Source organism: Patella vulgata, chromosome 5 (genome assembly GCF_932274485.2).
Source record: "Patella vulgata chromosome 5, xgPatVulg1.2, whole genome shotgun sequence".
Taxonomy (NCBI): domain Eukaryota; kingdom Metazoa; phylum Mollusca; class Gastropoda; family Patellidae; genus Patella; species Patella vulgata.
Window position 1 is genome coordinate 18,731,740 of NC_065883.2, and position 20,996 is coordinate 18,752,735.

At 35.3% G+C, this 20,996-nt stretch overlaps 2 protein-coding genes and 1 long non-coding RNA gene across 3 annotated transcripts; 1 reads left to right on the plus strand and 2 right to left on the minus strand.

Moving 5' to 3' along the window:
- Positions 1-881: 881 nt before the first annotated feature.
- On the minus strand, positions 882-7,568 carry LOC126821910 (apoptosis regulatory protein Siva). Its single transcript, XM_050550529.1, has 4 exons — positions 7,365-7,568; positions 5,916-6,179; positions 4,471-4,618; positions 882-2,784 (listed from the first exon to the last, which is right to left on the minus strand). The coding sequence occupies exons 1-4, from the start codon at positions 7,480-7,482 to the stop codon at positions 2,736-2,738; spliced, it is 579 nt and encodes a 192-aa protein (XP_050406486.1). The 5' UTR covers positions 7,483-7,568; the 3' UTR covers positions 882-2,735.
- Positions 7,569-9,004: 1,436 nt separating this feature from the next.
- Positions 9,005-13,926, plus strand: LOC126821911 (uncharacterized). Its single transcript, XR_007680535.2, has 3 exons — positions 9,005-9,134; positions 9,949-10,069; positions 13,068-13,926. It is a non-coding gene; the product is annotated as an uncharacterized LOC126821911 (long non-coding RNA).
- Positions 13,927-14,182: 256 nt separating this feature from the next.
- LOC126821907 (somatostatin receptor type 4) lies at positions 14,183-17,033 on the minus strand. Its single transcript, XM_050550526.2, has 2 exons — positions 16,896-17,033; positions 14,183-15,925 (listed from the first exon to the last, which is right to left on the minus strand). The coding sequence occupies exon 2, from the start codon at positions 15,902-15,904 to the stop codon at positions 14,873-14,875; it is 1,032 nt and encodes a 343-aa protein (XP_050406483.1). The 5' UTR covers positions 15,905-15,925; positions 16,896-17,033; the 3' UTR covers positions 14,183-14,872.
- Between the last annotated feature and the right edge of the window lie 3,963 nt (positions 17,034-20,996).

The following is a 20,996-nucleotide window of genomic DNA, read 5'->3' on the forward strand; positions in this document are numbered from 1 at the left end:
AAGATTTCAGGCCTAAAAAAAGACCTGCGATAGGCAGATTTAGCTCTTGCATAATGCGTGTTTAACAGGAAGGGAAAAAGTGAGGCCAGAACACAGTAATTTAAGAAAAGTCAACCTGCTTAATAGAACTACTTGAGGGAGGCACATTGGCTCAGTGTGTAAAGTTGTTTGGATGGAACGTAAAACTGGAGGGCCTGTGTACATGTTGGCATACATGTAAAAGAAACCATGACAGTTTGAATGAAGAGTAGGCAGAAATGCCACAACCCGGGCCCTGATAGCACAATTTCCTTCATATCCAGAAAATTAGGATGTTAAACTCCATTTCACTTCAGAACAACAGTAAAATGGGTTGACATACTAGTTAATATTTTCTGGTAGCCTTAACCATTATGAAATATAGAATAATATTTTCTGGTAACCTTAACCAGTATGAAATATATGGAGTTCAGACTAGATGTATCTGTGCCTAATTTGGATACAGTTGTAGCATACAATGAAGGGCAAGCTTAGTATTTGAATGTTAGTACATTTCTATGTGTCTCTAAGAATACTGAAGAACAGGATTCATTAGAAATAGCCCTGAACACTTAGATTTTACATTGATAAAGAAATAAAAATAAGTAGTTTCTTAATTAAAACATTAAAATCTATTTACTATGCGTTTATGTATGCATTTAAATGTTTTATGTAGTATAAATTTGAGTAACTTTTTCGGACAATATTTATTTCCAATTCAATATGGATTATCCAGTCTCTTCAATTTGATTATGTAAACAGAAGCAAATGCTATGGTCCTGATCCTGTTGTATTCTCGTGCTCCAATAAATCCACTCTGTATTTTTCAAACTGAATAATGAATACAAGAACAAAGTGAAACATTTAAATTTGTTCAAGAAAACTAAATTTGAACTTTTATTATGAATTCATAAATGGTGTACACTATATATATACATATATGTACAATTGTATGGAAATATGAAAAAAAATAAATCAACAAATTCAATGTATAGTACAGTATCATTCAACAACCGTTTTTCTCTAAACTCTAAGTTATCTCCCCTTCACAATTCTACTGGTGGAAATAAGATGCATTAAAACATTGCTTGAAAATAGTTTAAAGCTACAGTACATTATATAAAGACTTTCTACATGAAATTATGAGCTATAATAAAGGAAAATGTAAAGATCAAATGCACATGAAAGAACAATTTTTCTACGCCCACATTGAAATTACTTTGATTTTATGGTATAATTACACAGTATTTAAGATCATGAGACGAAGAGGCTGGTAGATTTTTCAGCAATTTCCGATAATGGCGGCCATATTTATGTCCATTGATCACTTTGAAAAGTCTTTTGAACACTCTAGAGACTAAAGTTATCATCCAATTCACTGTAAACTAATAAAGTGTTTAACTGTTTATGGTCAGTAGACAAATAAAGAAGCCTATTGGTTTTCAACAATTTCAGATAATTACTGCCAGGGTTATGGCCCTTGTTGGTTGTTTTCATCAGCATTGGCTGGACAATCCGTCTTTTTATATTTTATTTCTTTTTCAGACAGCTAAGAATTCTGTTAAATGAGATTTTTAATTTTTGAAAACTGTATCAAAACTTGAAATTCTGTTTTATCACAACAAAGTTTTATCACCAAAACAAACCAACTAATATTGTGGATTAGAGCATTAAAACTGTTAATTAATAGAAGATGAACACTGTAAATTTCTGAATAGTTTGACTAGTATATACATCATGTATATTGCTACAAAATAACTGACAGGGCGATTTACCCAATATTAATTAAATACTACTAAATACCACCACATACTAACTCATTATTGAGAGAAACTAGCACACTTGTTGAATTATGCAAAAACAAAATTCACATAATTTGTGGAATTAGCAAATATTTACAATAAACTGGAAGAGTCTATTTATAGTATCAGTACCCAGTAGCACAACTGTCTGAAAGACTCGCAAAATATGACCAAATACCTCCCAGTTCTAAACTAATACTACAAAATACTACTTTATGATTATCCAAAACTGACAAAATTCTTCAATCACTTCAATATCAATGAGATAATTCCTATAAAATGTGTAAACATTTGAAATATCAATTAGTATTAGTTATAAATGAAATGGCTAAACATTGAATAAATAATTTTTTTAAAATAAACTAACAAATCATTATCCAATTAATTGTACTTTTATCTCATCTTTTTGTAATATTGGCCTATTATTTTACATAAATGGATTGTTTCTTGATAGCATGAGTTAATATTTGTAAGTATTGGGGGATCAATGGGGATAATAGCGAGACATTGACAATCACGTTTGTCGTACATTTTTTTGCATGTTTTCCACGAATTAACTCAATTTTGTTTTTATATAATTGAAGTATTATATTAGTTTTTGACGATAATGTGGTAGTACTTAATTAGTATTGGGTATTATTGGGTAAATCGTCCCGTCTCAAAATAACTATATGAAAGCAGAAGACGAGTAATAATGATATAAGTATACGGCTGAGTTTTGTGAATTTTTGTGAATAACATCAAACACAACTGTCATATGATTAATGAATAATAATAATTTCATTTCTGTGAGATAATGTGCTCATGGTAGAAAAAAAAAATCTGCACTGGACATTGCACATGTCATTTCTCAACATTTATCAATTACAGCACTTTGAGATCCACTCCTTTTACTCCCAACTGTTCCACGTCATTTCATGATGAGCAATTAAAACAGAAAGCCCTTTCCATAGCTTCATCATAACTGAAATAATAAATAAATATTGTTGTACTTTGAGATACAAGGTTTCAAAGAAGGTGAAATTCTTTTTAAAATTATAAGAAAATACTTCATAATGAAAAAGATAAATGCAGTTATTTCCCTTTTTCTAATTATTTAGCGTTTGATTATATATATGCCATGGTAGCTCAGCGAAAAAATGTTCCAAGGACCGAACCAGGTGTTGGCTGAGAAAATGCCTAGGATATTCAAGTGTGGTGTAGGATGAAGGGCTGAGCAAGGAAAGTCATTCAGAAAACTGAGGTCTCGTGTTGGATATTCGGCGCTATATAAATGATCAATTATTATTATTATTTTATGTTGCAGTGCCCGATAAGAAAAGATAGACAGACAGAAATGAAGTTTAATGTCCATTTAACACAAACAAGGTCATTTCGGGACTAAACATATGGTGCAATTTTATTTCAATAATTCGCTGCATGTAGGGGTCTTTAGAGGTGGAAGGAACCCGGAGGATCTGGAGAAAATCCACGAGGTTGAGCAGACGCCTGAAAAAGAACACTTGACAGTTGAAATTTGATGAAGAAGTGGAAATGATGCTGTCCAGCCAGAATTTCCCTCATAGGACACAGTACTTGGTGCTTGTCAATTTTTATTACCATAGAAAGTATGACGGTAAAGCCCATTTCAAATAGGTATACACAACACATTAAAAATTTAAATCATTTAAGAACTAAATCTAAGTAAAAGTAAAAACATTTTTATAATTATCTTTAATCAAAAATACCAACTTTATTATTTGTTTTAAATCTTTAATGAAAGATAATAACAAATCTCATTTTGTGCAACAGAAAAAAAGCAAAAGAAGAAAATAATTTGAATTATGACTTCATTAAAGAAGCATTATGCAGGTCTTTTTTCTTGTTATAAATGTTATAAAAATCATTATTTAAACATTTATTAAAGGGACTATCCCGATTTGAACAGAGTCTCAAAAATTAAAGTCTGAGTACTTATGAAATTTAAATGCCAAAATATAGAGGAATGGTGTATTTACCTTGTCTCAAACTTTCAGCTCAAAATATTGAGTCGTTTGGACGTGAATGTCAAAACTGCTTATCTGGACACGTAACCCTTTTAAGATTTCGGGTCAAATTTATCGTTGAGTGACCTGATAATCGATTCCCGTTCCTTTAGAGGTCTATACAATGAATGACCCATGTGCTGTACTTGATAACGGAAGGTAAATTTCACCTATACAATTATTTTTATAAATAAAAGTCTGGTTTTATCCAGACCGCATTATACAGGGTGGGACACGTATTTCCATTTCCAGATGAAGACTGACGGGTTTAAGTTGTTCGAAAACGCATCACATAACTTGAGTTAGTTGCTCGGCCCTAAGGTAGAGGATAGAGGATTTTAAGGGATTTTAACACAAAATTAAACAGTTTTATTCTCCAAAATATTATCGGGATTGGCCCTTTAACAAGACAAGCCCATAATAACTCTATGGGCCATCATTATATTCCTACCATTATAAACAATCTGTGCTATACATTTGGTCAAAACTTCAAGCACTCATAAATTTGCACAGAAGAAAATAATTTGACTGAAATTTTCGTTATCTATTTTTGAACTATATGTATCATAGCAAGAACGACCAGCTCTTTATCTATATATTACATAATGGATCTTTAATTAACTTACTTTAATACAGAACACATCTGACAATAAGTGTGTGTACAGTCATCACAGTTTCTGCTACATGTAGAACATACAATCTTGTCACAGAAATGACATCGGATTTTAAGATGAGGTATAACTGGCTTTCTACAACTAAAACAGGCATTGGGATCTGAAAATGAAATAATCAATTTAACTAATAATATAGGTGAGAAAAAAATATGTATAATATCAGTAACAAAATAGCCTTAGATTTCCTAAATATAGAAAGAATTGAACTACTTTATTTTACGTGAGTGTTTGTTAAAACCACCAATGAGTACAATAAGATAATATCCTTTAACTAAAAATCATAAGTCATGGGCAATAACTCTGAAAACATCCAAACTCGATAGGAAAAATCCCCAAAAAGTAATACGAAATCAGGAAATACTTGAACTGTGTATATAAAAAGTATAGTGAGTCTGATTAACACGGGTTTGTTATCAATTGTATCAATCATGGGCCATAACTTTGGTACTGCTTTGGTGAAAATAGAAAGACATCATTCAGGATGATTACAATTGATGAGTGAAATTTCTTAAACAGGTTACAATGTAACCCTTGTCATTATTTCCAAAAGACTGAATATTTTGAAATAAAAATTTTACACAAGATAAATAGGCCATTAGCTTAAATCCATAAACCCACTATTTTTATTGGACTATCCAAATATCATATAAGTGATCATTTCTGATTATTAATCATGCATTACGCAAGAGCTAAATCTGCCTATTGCATGTCTTTCTATAGGCCTGAAACATTATCTAGATTATTAATTAAACATTAATTACCTTATCGAGGCCATAATCAACGTGAATATCTTTAATGACGGTTGATTTAACGTAAAAATGGATAACCAAGACTTTGTTTTTTATTGTACCAACAGTAGTAATGACGTTTGAGGCTAGCCCAAAACTGAATTGCTAATATCTGGGTTCAGAGTAAAGCAATGCAATTTGACTGAAATTTTTAACATATCCTGTTTTTATTATCTATATTTTAACTATTATAGCGAGAACTGTCAGCTTTTATTCTAATCTTCCATAATGCCCATTTAAGGAAATAATTTTTCTGCAGGTCGTGTTCAGGGTACCAGTATGCTTATCTTTCAGAACACAATACATGTATTTCACTTGTATTGCAACTAGGCTTATTTACTATATTTTGAGATCCAAATTTAAAGTCTGCATTGTCAAGTGTCTGGTTGGCCAGAATAAAGAATTACAATGATTGTCTCTCTTTCTGATATGCATTTAGAAATTTAAAATGTTTATCACTGGGGGACTAATTTTAAGGATTTCGCTGTGTATTTAGCAAATTAAAAGATTTAGTACACATCAAATTACCTAAAACAACTATTAGTTATGCCAATTTAGAAGGCTTTTCAGACCACTATGATTTTATTTGAAAAAGATTGCAGCACTTACCTTGTGACTGTTTCTGTTTACCAAACTTAAATTGATTTGACTGATTTTCAATGGACATACACATATTAGAATCTATAGAGTGACTTTGATTAACAGTAGAGGTAGTTGTTAATTGACCATCTTTATCAAAACACATTTGACCGGCAGGTAGATCAGTTGTCATTTGTAACGGTTCTGGTTCTAAAATATGGTTGGAGTTAGCATCAATATTATACACCGATTCCTGTTTTTGTGCACCTTTGAATAATAAATCTTTTGTTTTTTCTGCAAAAAAAAAAGGTAGATTGGCTAAATAATTTCAGAATCCAAAACATTACAAAATTGTTCAAAGAGTCTTGTTCTACCATAAATAATTCCATACAGTGTGATAGTGCTAACAATATGAATGCTACAACAGTATAATAAAGACAAGTTTCCATTTCAGTTGAAGAAAATGGAGTATGCTCCAGCAAACTGATTTGCCCTTGTCAGTGGTGCATGAGGGAGGGCCTGACAAGGACAGCTGTCTTGTCATTTGAATGGCACAAAAAAAACAATTTCCCATTACACATTGACATGCACGCAAAAGATCCCTTGGCAGTTGGAATTCGATATAAGAGTAGGGCAAAATTTCCCTCATAGCACACTGTATGGCGTATGCACATCTTCAATAGTCCAGTCGGAGAAGAACAGTTTGACGTTAAACCTAATTTCATTTCAGTAAACAACTTTGAAGCAAGTGACTAATGAAAACAGCCGGCTAGCTGTTTATGGTACCATAGGATAGGCTACCCAAAAGATATGGGAAACTAAGTGTAAAATAGCATTACACGGGGAACTAAGCTTAAAATACCAGGACACAGAACCAAGGCACTCAATGTTAGCTTACTCTACATGACACATCTGGCCACATCTGTGATGGGAAAGTCAGAAAGTGGAATGCAATTTAGTTTTTGTTGATCATTTAATATATTTGTTTGTATATTCCAATTACTGTGAACTCATTGGACCTATATGCAGATGTCTGTTGAGTGGACAAATCCTGACCCTCCCCTGCATATTATCTTTCCCTTACATTCATCGAAAAAATGTCATGCAATTACAATTAACATGTAAAGCATTATTGCTGATTTCGCCTCACTCCCCTCCACCTTATACATCTAAATACTCAGCGCTTCTCATTCAATAAAATTATCGGGTAGGCCTATAATCCCCCCCCCCCCCCTGACCTCACGCCAGACTTGACGTCACCTCCACCCGGACGCCTCTCACCCACGGCTTAAATTCCTGGACATCAATTATATATTTATCTTTCATAAGTTGCATGCCATAATGTATCTACATGTATCAGACAGACATCAGCATCATCAATTAGAAAAGTTCTGTATCTTTATTCTTTATAAAAATACTTTATGAAATGTCAGTCGGAGTGAGTGAATGACATTATGATTATAATCCCATATATATTACCATAGACTTGCTTCATATTCTGCTGATGACACACGCCCATGTCAATTTCTTTTGTTCCCACATGAGTCTTAAATTGTAGTGGTGAGCTGTCACCAAATGGATTTGTTCTCTTTGGCATCTTGACTTTATTACCCTAACAAGCCCCTGTTGTTTCTCAAAAACAATAGAAGTGTTTAGATTCTCGAGCTGCAAGAATAGCTTCTTCCGGTGCCCGTAAAACAGAATTACCTCCCTTCTCATAACAATCCAGACGCCGAGGATCGCAGTTTGGTGATAGTACCAGAGAGTAAAAGTGTATTTTTACTCTGTGATAGCACACATAGAAATATATTTCTATGATAGTACAGGCCATAGGCCTATTCAAATAATTCGATTAAAGAAAGAAATAATTTTGAAAGAAATTGTTTTCTTCATATTAATAAGCAAAAATAGAGATCATTTCAGTAAATCGATTAATTCAGTTTTCAGTAGGCACGTGGCCATGATCGCAACAAAAACGAACCTTTCTGCCGGCTAAATGTATAATAAATCATTGCCTGTTTGTATTCCATACCGTAAAATAAATGGTCGTTGTGTTTTAACATTCAGGTAGGCCTAGGTGGCTTCAGAAGAAAAAAAAAGAAATTGGTCTATAAACGAATTTTGCTTTAATTGTCTTGGATATTTAAACATTGAAATGAATTTTTCTGGATACCGTATTTATTTAATCTTCTGCATTAACAAGGCAGTTAATTTGTCGCCAAAATTAAACAATATTATTAAATTATAAAAAATAAAATAATTTATGAAAGGATTATAGGCTTAGCATTTGGGGATAGCAAGACGAGAAATGTTTTAGGTTTTAACTAAGTTCCCCCACCATCAAGCGCGCTTCCACGTTGATTTCTTTAGATGCAGTATAGGCCTATTGCCTACATGGGGGAGGTTGGCACTTTCCTTTGACAGTTACAGGAGCTAAATCGCTAATGTTTGAGACATAGAAATTGACACAAATGGGTCGCAACACATATAATAATGTAGCCTAATATGAATGTATATAAATTGATTTACATTCAATCGTTTCTGTTTTTTGCTATAATTTCTAATCAGTTATGTCTCAATGGAATGGCAATCTCTAGAGTCTGGTTATTCCAGTCTACACCGATAATATTTATTGGGCATGCTTCCAGATACGAATATAGCGTCAACGTTTGACATGACTTGTGGAAAATGTCTTTCACCGTTCTTCGAATCCCGTGTTACTAATGATGCTGAAAGGCAGTATGGTACACGATTCGTGTACCGGTGGTAAATTAATGTTTAATTTGTCTTAAATAAAAGATATCAGAAGCCCATCTTTTCCCGGTAAGATCACAACATAAAAAATATACCGTACGCCTACCCACAATATGATGTGCATTAAATTTCGCAGAGTATATGTGATTGATCCCCAACTGCTCTAACATCAAGATTCGCGTTTGGAGGTTTATGACATTTTAAGTTGTTTGTTCACATCTGTTGTAGATATTAATTTTAAGTTATTATGTTAACGGGATTCTTAAATAGAATATAATACCTCTTTCTTGTCAATTAGTCAATATGTCCCCGTCTCTGAAAATAAAATACATAATACATACCCGGTTCTGTAAACTTATTTAGAACGTTGTTAAAGCACAAAGGCGACGATGGCAAGAATTTTTGAGTTTCTTCTTGTTCTTATTCTTCAATGTGAGCTGACCAAAAGTGACCACAATGGCTGTCATTTCCAGTATTTATCAACTTTAAGGAAAGGTAAGATTATTCTATTGCTAGGAATTCCATATTAGTTCTTTAAAGTCTCGATGCGTCATTTTAGTGCCATAGCAATTACTTGCAAACACACCATTGTAAAAGACCTCTGCTCCCCTCTTCTGCAAAATACTATTGATGATTCTTGATCAATACACGCGAACTAAAGAAAAGCCCACACGATTTTCCGACATGATCAGTGATATAAATCGATTTGGGAATTACAAAACTGTGGCTCGCTCTTGTCGTCACAAAAGAGGTTCAGATAACACATCAGATCTAAATAAAGGAGTGTGGGGTAACTCTTTTGAATATTGTTTTATCTTATGATACTTGTTATTTGTACAAGTATAAAGATACATTATGGGAGATTACATAAAGAGCTGGCAGTTCTCACTATAATAGTTAAAAACTAGATAAGGTAAAGGGTATTTGCTGAAAATTTCAGTCAAATTGATCTACTCAGAACCGGAATTTAGCAATTGAATTTTCGGCCTAGCCTCGATCATCATTACTAAAGTCGGTACGATAAAAAAAACATAGTCTCAATTATCCATTAAATTGAGCAGGAAATTGGATCCTAATCCAGTTAATATCGCAGGCTAGCGATGAAATCGAGAGTTGATTATGGTCTGGATAAGTTAATTAATGTCTAATTAATAATTTAGATAACAAATACCTGCAATAGGCAGATTTAGCTCTTGCATAATGTATGTTTAACAAGGGGTTATTATGGTTGCCCACAAAAACAAAAAAACAAAAAAAAACACGGTTACCCACTTATAATTTATTCTTTCAAATATATTTATTTTTACAGTTAATAACCATGCCCAGATGACGTGTTTAATGCCAGCCCATACATTAGATGAAGGAGGTATAACTGATGAACAATGTGGTGTTACCTGTATGTGTAAAAATAATAAACGGTACTGTTGCAGGTGTGTATAAATATCAGCTGTATTTACAATGTTTAGTGCTAAATGGTAAGGCCAGCTCAATTTTTCGTCATAGGTTACGAGATGTAAACAGGGCTAGCGCTAATCCTAAATCTAACCCTGTGCCTAACCAATGCTTAACCTACAATCTCGCCAACAATCACGTGTCCTAACCTTATTTACATCTAGGCGGCCTTGACAAAAATTGGGCTGGCTTTAACAAATAGATTTAGCCATTTACAATTAATTAAAACCATATTTTGTAACCCCTACGATTCGTGAGGGAGGGCGAGCAGAAATTTATATATCCTGTACATGTTCTATTATGAAAAATAAGTTCGATTAAGCCTACGCATAGAACAACCTCGTGGTTTCTATTTGTCATGATCAGTTGTTTTGGTGATAAACGAATTGTCCACAAGAACGGAACGGCGGTGCTGGCAGCACGGGGTAAAACTCACCATTACCCGACCGACGGCCTGTGAACAAAATATGCAGAAGTTACAGTGCTTCCACCATTGTAAACGGTAGTGTTACCGTAGTCAAACCGTGGACTACCGCCTTTTCCGCCAAAATGTTCTCGGTTTGAGAACCGAGGAAAATCTGGATAAACCTTCAATATTGGGAAGGTGTGGTCTACATTTAGGCTTTCTAATTAAAAAGTTACTGAAATTTCTCTCACAGTACACCGTATGGCGTATGCCGGTCTTCATTAGCCAAGTCGGAGTAGAACAGTAGCACGTTAAAGCCCATTTCATTTAAAGATAAAATTTGTCCAAATTCATATACTGAGCTATCAAAGCGAAGCTGTGTGGACAAGTTGTGTGACAAATGAGTTTTATCTGTAATCGATTCAGGTGGTTACAATCTATGACTAAATCCTATGGAAGACCAAATGGGACACTATCCATGATTCTAGTTTCTACATTCCAGTTTGAACATTTTAGACACGAACGCAACATTCTAAACTAATGATTCTTGTTTCTACATCCTTATGTCAACATTTTATGCACAAAATCAACATTTTAAACAAAAAATTGACTTTATGTTTCATTTTCGGCGTTTTATCGGTAACTTTTATGTATCATTAAATATTAAAATTAAAAAACATTGTTGACAAAGGATATCTCCCAAATATAACAATGTCTATTTCCAGATGTTGCATTTCAAAATAATAAAATAATATTGTAGCGGGTCAGTTACCTCTTGTATATAGAAACCTGAATACTTATATATATTATAGTAATATTAATCCATCATGAGTATACATCAGCTCAAAGGAGTTTATTATTATTATAAGACGATAACCGATTATACACAAAATAATTATTTTATTTGCACCACTGGGTCTCTCGCAGGGAGTAATCCTAAAATGTAACCCCCCCAAGCCACGATGACTGCGATATCACTAGAATGGAAGCATGCGTTAAAACGGCCAGCTAGAGATAGAGAGAGGAAGAGAGAGAGAGAGAGGGGTGGGGTGGGGGGGGATTCAAGTGACTACGACGCTGGCTCATTAATCAGGAGGTCCTTATGATGACCGAGAAATTTTTCCTTATTAGTGATATGATATGGAAGGTCTGGCAAGGAAAAAACGTCGTCTTTCGGAGGGGCAAAAAGCCGAGGTCCACCTTTGTACTCTTTAGCATTTCATGAAGGATGAGCGGAAACATCACTGTCTGGGCAAAATGTTCCTAATAGCACATTAAATGGGATATTCAATATTAGACTAGTTGACAAAGTAGAGTGGGAATGATTGAATGAAATGTAGTTTAACATTCTGTGTTTGTGCACCAGCTGGGCTAATAAAGACGGAAGGTTAAAATATAAATTCTGTTTCGTTTCATTACCAATAACTCAATTTAATGTTGACTCGACACTACATTAAATAAGTTAAAATGACCATTTACTCAAATGTTGACTTAAATATAATCATATATTAACTTAGTTATATGTAATTTCATTTTATTTATTAGCTTTTTAGTATGGCCATATTTTATATTGTCGACGCCATTAGATTATAACTAGATGAAGATAGGGGCTAGTATACTATTGTGATAGGGGATAGTATACTATTGTGATAGGGGATAGTATACTATTGTCATAGAGAAAAATATGTGTCATGGTTGTGTTTAATTCAAAGAAAAGTAATATAGTCATCCAGGCACGATGTATTTAATTACACGGCCGTCGATATAACAGTTCACCAAACTGTTAAACATAATCTAGCCAATAAGTACTAAGCCCCATTTAGACGCACAGGCACTGTATGGTTAAACCATAAACCATACTTGTTTATCACTTAATAGCACTCCTCTATAAATCTTCGGCCATTGTTTTACAAGTTGTTGTTGTTCTTAGTGTTTAAGGTCTGCTTCCATCGAAAGTGATATCGCAGACAAGTTTTCTTATTTTCATTTTCATTATCTTAGAACACGCGCAGGGGCTTTTCTATGGGAGGAAACGGGGGTTCAGGGGTAAACCCACGAGGTTGAAAAGGCGTCTCCAAGCCACATACGTTCACGCCAGGGAGCGCAAGCCAGAGGTCACCGGCCAGCTAGAGATCCAAGCTCAACACTCTAGACCGCTAGGCCACCCCGACCCCCCGTTTTACAAGAGTTGTCTATGGGCATTTTATAATCTCGTGGGGGGGGGGGGGGGTGCGATGAGTTGCTATAGTTTCTAGAATGGGGTCGCAACCAACAAAATGATGGGAACCACTGCCATACCCTGTGCTACGACCTACTGTTTTGATATACACAGTACCTCTATACAAATAGACGCTCTAATTTTCAAGACCCTCTGCCCCGCACAACTGACAAGGGAAAACCAGGCAGAAAAATCTCCTGGAACTTTCTTGGTTAGTGAGCCAGCGCCCACTAACTGAGTTAACGTTGGCCATTTTTTTTATGTTTGTGTTGAAAACTTGTTATATACCCCCCAACCCCAAAGGAAAAGCAGCACGCGGACAATGTATAGATATTAACAAATTATATTTCAGTGGTAAACTGGATGGTGAAAACTGCATTGAAATAACAGACCAATGCTTGGAACTTATACTGGAAACTGGTCAAACAGTAGACTTAAGCTGTAGAACAACACGTGACCGGAAAAGACGAGACCTGAATGAAAATGGAGCAAAAGATGTTTCCGAAAACAACGCGGATATGTCAGCTGTAACTCTACCGGATTATCCATATGAGCGGCCGAAGAGAGCAGCAGATCAAGCATTCGAACAGCAGTCAAGATTGCATGCCGTGTTCGAAAAACTCTTTAAGAAATAAATAAAATATTAAATCCTCCATATTAAAAATCCATGGCGTTGACCCCCTTTTTGTTTATTGCTTTAAATGTAATTTCACATTATGTAGTTAGTTACCAATATTATTATTTGATAGTCGAGCATATATCTAGTGCTTGGGTTAAATGAAAAGGACAGTGTCTAGTCGTTCGGATGGGACGTTGGCATGCAGGTAAAAGAACCCTTGACAGAATTCGATATAAAAGTTTCATATTACTGAACTAGAATCAAACAGATACCGTGACCGAGATTAGTTCCACACATGGATTAGGGAGTTGATTACAGGCTTGTCATGTTAAAGTTACAATTTCATATTTTTAAGTTATATTTTTAAAATGTATTAAAATAAAGCCCTAAAATAGATGGTATCTATAAACAGCCCTACCTTGTTAAAGAATAATCCTATTAATCTTATAATTCACTACTGCCAGTTGAGAAATTGGCAAAAATATCATTTTCAACTTTAAATTCAAACGTTTGAAGATAGCTATTCCATGATGGGGAACAGGAAAACAAGGGAGGTAATTGTGTTAATATTTCCGGTGTGAAGATTTTTAAGTGTGAGAAAGATAACCTAAGATCATATAATAGTGAGTTGACAACCCATTGAACAAAAGACATAGAAATAATTATGTTTTGACTTTCTTAGAAAATATGAAATTGTAACTTTAATAAATGTCTAATTAATAATAAAAAAAAGACGTTCTATGGCACGTCCTGTACGTCCGTTCTATTAAATAAATTCTTAGTCAACAATGCTTAATTCCTGTGAATACTATCACTTTAATCGAAATATAACAGCAGTATATCTGCTTCATTACATGGGTTATTAAACATAAAGATAGTGTGCATATTATCACTTTCATTAAAATATAACAAAAGTATAGCTACCTCATTACATGGATTATTGAACGGTCATGTGAATATTATTGCTATAATTATAATATATTGATGTTTTATTACATGGGTTATTAAGTATAAGGTCCTATATACTGTTTTATTACATGGGTTATTAAGTATAAGGTCCTATATACTCTTCATATCAAAAACTGTTAATCACTAGTTTTAACACTATTATTAAAATTTCAGAGTACTTAAAATAACCATTCCCGTTTGTAAAATATAGAATTATTAATCATCAGATTGTGTTCTTTGTCAATCGAGAAGGCTATAAGGCGTTGGTCGCGGTTCACAAGTCTATCATCCATGTATACGTCTGTTCGATCCTGTGATTTTACGCCATGTTGTCACTGTTCAGATCCAAAATAATAAAAAATATTCCATGACTTCATTCTATTGAGAGGAAGTTAAACTTCAATAGAATAGTACATATTGCTTTAAATATGAATCTTATAAGTAGTAACTTTGAGTAATTACAGAAGAGTCCATCTCTTGCTAATAACAGTAACCAACTTTTTTTCGGATTTTGGACATTGTGTTGTTACGATCATTTATTTGGTAAATTGAAGAATGTACTTGAACTGTTAGCCGGAAACAATTTTTTATTAAAGAAAATTGTTGTCTGAAGCGGACAATATCGTATCAAATTCCTGTGGTCTTTTATACCGAACCTTTTCACCGCATAACATCTGTTTAAAGAGACACCTCATATAAAGGGACATGATAATGACGATGTAGAAGTTCTGGCCATAATTGATGAGCAAAACGATGTTGAAAAACCTCCAAGCCTCTCCTGCATTCTCCACGGCTGTTTCATCCGAAGAAAAATTCTCAATAGATTCGATAATAGCGATTGGAAACAGCGTCACTACCGCTAAACAGCATAGAGCAACTAAGCACCATTTGACTTTCTCAGCTTGGCTGACGTTGACTGCTACCGCCTCCGGTGGGGTTTCGAGGTTTACCGCCACTCTTTGAACAGCTCGTTTTACTTTGAACAAGATGATGACATCCAGCACGCAACAGATCAAAACTGGAACAAGCGTGTGAAAAACTCCACTCATTATAAATCTATAGACCTCATAATCGTTCGGACATGTTGTTGGACCATCGTCTTCTTCGTGATCAGTACTATTATCGTGTTGAACCCGCGGGGTCACATTTCCAGGAAGACTCAACAACAAACAGATTGCGATTATTGTTAGACATACTCCATGGCTAACCTTCCTGGAGCAGAAGGCCTCTTTATATTTGGTAAAGAATATGGCTATACATCTGTCAATGGTCAGCGCCAGAACCAACCATGTCGAGGCAAACCTGGTGGTGTCCATAAGCAGTACCCATGGACGACAAATCGGTTCTAGAAATTCATCCAGGATATAAAATCCGTGATCCAGGGTGTCTTCTGTGGCTATCTGCAGTAGTACAATGCTTTGTATCACAGCTAAGTAACTCAAGTATACCGAGAAAGATACGTGTTTCAATGCCGAGCGAAACATCATGAAAAACAAAAATATGTTTCCAACTAAACCGGTTATAGCCACAATATCTACTGCTGCGAGATATACGTACATATAATCCGGCTCATTTCTACCATTATTAGGATCGAAGTCCGGAGCATCTGTTGTATTATTCATACTTTAAGGTATTCACAATAGCTGTTAAAAAATGAAAACGAGAACAGTAATAATTAAAATCATTTTAGATAATTGTAAAGAACCGCCGAGTAATATCGAAGCGTGCCTTTAGATTAATTCTACCATCTTCATCATTGCATTATTTCGGGGGAGGGGGGTATATGGTTAGCACGTGCGCGCTGTATCATGAGGCCTGTCATTGAGTCAACTAACGTGGTTTCGAATCCCCGGTTTTCTCTGGGTCCCCCGGTTTCCTCCCACTGCTAAATACCCCTACGCGCAAGCAAATTATTGAAATAAAATTAAACTATATGTTAGTCACGAAATGACCTAATCTGTGTCGAGTGGACGTTAAACCCCATCTCTCTCTCGTATAGAACAGCAGGATGTTAAACCCCATTTTATTTCAAATTAATCCCGATACCGTCCTTCCTACTTAGATTTTGTCATGCAAGCATTCACAGTGTTGATATTTGAGCTTATAGCCGATTTAGTCCTGTTCCTTATTCATGGGACTCGAGGGGGAAAGGCACCAGTTTATCGCACTACTGCTCGAGCCGATGAAGGCAGGTATAAGCCATGCCAGGAAAGCTGCCTCAAGAGCAGCTTACTCTTATGCCCAGTTCCAAAAGGCAGTGGTTTTATAACGTGCTACCAATTGAAAACCACGGACTCGTTTTCCTTTCCATCCAAATGGCTAAAAAGATTAACATGCTTATGTTAGGCTTACTGAGAAAGAAGATAGAAACAACAATAAAAAATGCAGTCATAAAAATCCTGCGTCTAGCTCTGCACCCAAACATTATAGACCATAACATATTTTACGACTGTCCATCCTCAGTATGTAATGTCATCATGTCAATCCCACATAAGGCCCCTTGTCAATGACCCCAATGCGTGCAAAACACCCGAGCATCAATCGTGAGTGTGCATGTGTAATTCACTCAACAATTATGTAAATATAGGTAGTTTTCATTGTTAAATTACTTACCTTATTTATTATTTAAATCACACAAAGGTATTTACAAGTAACAAGCTGAGTGACAAAAAAATCTCTGCACATAGCCTTGATCACGCTACGATAACTAAAGACTATGTCCCGGGGAAAGATTTCTCTCGTCTTCCTATAGACTCTCTACGTACGTACATTTGGGTGAACCACTAAAGGCCCTCTTTAGTACGACAGGTTAAACGCAAAATAAAGAACTCAGTCATCTGTAAACAGGGATGATCTTACCAAAGAGTTTTCTTGCCAATTGTGAAGAACAAGAGTTTTTATCTCAATAAAGAAATTTTTTCTACAAATACGTCGCACATCACCGGGTCGCCAGTGTTATATCACATAAACCCTTCTCACTGTGTCAAAACGAGTTTTTCCATCTTCGAAATGAAATGGATTGAAAACTATAATTTGTGGTCGAGCGGTTCGAAATCTAGGGACAAGAATCCCTCGTGTTCTCATCCACAATTTTATGTAGGCCGAGAAAACCATTATAGTATCTATAGAGACGCGAGGTACACCCACCGATGTACACATAAAATAACCTTTAACCACTGTGAAATGATCTGCAAATCCCTAGTAGTGGCGTGATCAGCCTGAAAGATGAGGGTGCCAGTGATGTAGGACAGAGCGCCTGGCAAGGGACAACGTATATACATGTATGTTCAGATGGGTGATAAAAAGAAGGGCCAGTGTACACCAATGTGTACATAAAAGAATCATTGGCAGTATGCGTAGCGCCGCTGTCCTGGCAAAACTTCACCTATAGCACACTGGGTGAATTATGCTCGTCTTCTTTAGCACATTCGGAACAGAGCTGTAGGATGGTAAACGCCATTTCATTTCATTTCATTTCAAGATGATGCGTTATTTCGCCGACGAGGTGGGGCTCCTGGGAAGTAATATTAAGGGAAAACACGTCTTAATACCCGGCTAAGTTTCTGGAATTTAGTTTAAACTCTCCAAAATCTAAATGTACCCGCCATTCATTTTTCGTTCTTTATACAACTTGTCAAACGTGGTGATATAGTTAGCCTTTAAAGGTAAACCCTTATATAATATATGGCTACAATGTTTACATTAAAGAATCCTTATAGTTCAGGTGTATTATCATTGTTCACTGACCCAATTGATGTCATTTTAAGTACGATAATAAATTATATAGGGATCTTATCTTAAATTTGATTTAAAACGACGAATCGTAATATTAATATTTATACCCACAATTCTTGGAAAAATAAATAATAATCATTCTTCCAAATATAAATAGTTATTCTCGCAAAAATGAAAACTCGTTTTTACAAAAATGAATAATTGTTGTTGCATGTTCTTGCAAAAAGTGAACAATTGTTCCTGCATGTTATTGCAAAAATGAAATATTGTTCTTGCAAAAATGATTAATTGTTCTTGCAAAAATGATTAATTGTTCTTGCAAAAATGATTAATTGTTCTTGCAAAAATGAATAATTGTTCTTGCAAAAATGAATAATTGTTCTTGCAAAAATAAATAATCATTGAAGAATATTCATTCTAAAATTAATAACCATTCTTGTCGTTCGCGGGTGAAAGAGACATGGTATTCTCGGGATCATGCGGTTGGTTGGCTGAATGGTTAGGTTAAATGCGTTAGGTCAAAAGGTCTGGCATTGAATCAAGTGGTGTGGTTTCGATTCCGCCTTGTAGGTGACAATGAGTAGGGTTGCCTTCCAACTTGGTGGGCTTTCGCCAGGTCCTCTGATTTCCTCCAACTGCAAAAAGACCCATACTCGCAAGAGAATTATTGAAATAAAATGAACCATATCATTGTTAGACCTAATTTGGGTCAAGTGACCGTTAACCCGATCTCTCTCTCCCCTCACGGTATTGCTAGAATTATGATGAATTTCAAATCTTCTAAGTTCTTGTAGCATCCCCTTTCTCTTTCCCACCCTCGCTCCCCCTTTCACGATTTAGGGCTGTCTTCAACAAACTATAAAAAATAGTAGAAAATCTATATGTAATTCTGGTTAAAGCCGCAGTCGCACCTTACGGTCTCGCACGTAGTTGCCCGTTGTTGATCCCATTTGACCGTAGTGTCAACGGTAGTGCCATGTTGCTACGGTCACGTACGGTACGTTCAAGGTAAGGTTCATTACGGTCAACTAGGGTCAACTACTTTCAAACTACGGTCACGGTAGGGTCGTTTCATCCAAGATCACCATTAAGATATTTTGAACAAGTTGAAAATGTTTGTGCTTATCACGGTCAAATTATGGGTTTCTTGAAGTCAAAATTACATCTATGACTATGTTGAAATACGATTAACCACGACGTCTAACTACGTTTAATTATACGGTCAACTACGTGTTTGACCGTAAGATGTGACCGCTCCCACCTGTATTATCGGAAGCTGGATGGTCTCTACCAAGTAATTTGTGCATGCGATCTGGCTGAGAAGGCAATTCTTGGTTTAAGGACCCAGAGTCGGCACTACTTTCAATCAAATACCACTCCGATCTGTATAAACAATAGGACTTATTTTGGCATGTTTTGGGCTTAAATATATTAAAAAGCTTTAGCCATGCTTTAGGAATTAAATTTTCATTTAGACGATCTCATTTCTAGTTTATGAACTTGAAGTTTTCTTTTTTTATATATATAAAATGTGGCGTTTTCCTATACACGAGTCGCCTTATGCCCAAATAGATTCAAGGTTTAAGTATCTCAGATTTTTACAGATCACCATTCGAACGGCATTGTTGTACTGAATCAAACATGTTTTAGCCAAATAGAAACAATTTGATTTCTGACACTATCATAGGCCATCTTACGTGGTATACGGCTTATCGGAGTGAAGAATAGATTATAAAGTCGAGTCATACTTTGTTACATCCAACGATTTCCAACGTAATCACAAGGATCAAAAGCTAATGTCTATATAGATTACTATTTCTCCCTGCGTATCTACAGTTCAAACGGAGGTTATAGGCCTTGGCGGTTATAACCACACTGATCAGCAGTGAATATTCGCTAGGCGGGTTATAACCATGGGGGTGTAGGCCTATCCTTTCTTTCTCGTCTCAATAATTATTCAGATGTGTAACTACTCCTAAAAGAAGAATACTTTTGTGGTATTACATTATTAAAGGGCGTAATACCATTGAAGGCCAACACTAAACTGACGAAATTTAAGTGAGATAGGGAAAAAAACGTATTGGAACAGGAACTGGTTACCTTGCTACTCACCTTTTCTTCTTCTTGTTTTTCTTGGAGCCGATACAATTCGAAAAAAAAAGTCCCAGGGCTCCGACCGACCTGATGTCACTTCTAAAATAGCTGTGATGACGTCATAGTCAGTTCGTGGGCTATAGGATACTTCACGGGTTTGGGTTTGTCCATTGGCGCCATTTTCGGTCATGTGCAGTGACTAGCCCTTTAACGATGAAATGGGTATCTTATGTGTGTCGATACATGATGAAATTGAGAAATACTTGACACATGTGTAAATAAAACGATGAATCTTAATTTATGGATATACGATAAAATGGTAAAACTTGAGCCAAACCTCTAACTCAATATTATCCATAATACGTAAAATTAAAAACATGAATAGAATTCAATATTGATCCATATCAATCAATATTCATGGTGTTACCTTGTCGTGAAAATATGGGATCATGACATCCAATATTTAAGACATAATGAATATTGTATAATTGTACACAAGTCGTGTATTCTATGGTTTCGGGTACCATTTGTAATGAACACAGATAATGCAAAAGTAATTAGTAATGGCTGATCACAAACAACAAAATACTAATAAAGAAAATGGACTAAGTCATGCGCATTTTTAATACCTTAAATCACTGTTCAAAGTTTTAGGGAAGACCCCAGGTTAAACGAAGGACTGTCATGTTGCTGTACTTGGAATAGATTTGATTGAACGGGAAGAATAGACACACTCCCTCAAAAGCCCAAGTATCAGAAGTCAATCTAGCAATCGTTAGAGAGGGATTTCTCGGGCCATTGCTTCAGGAATATGGGACTAAGTAGGCATAAACGACTTTCGTTCAATTTGGATTGTATTTCACCGAACACAATTGATTAGAAATT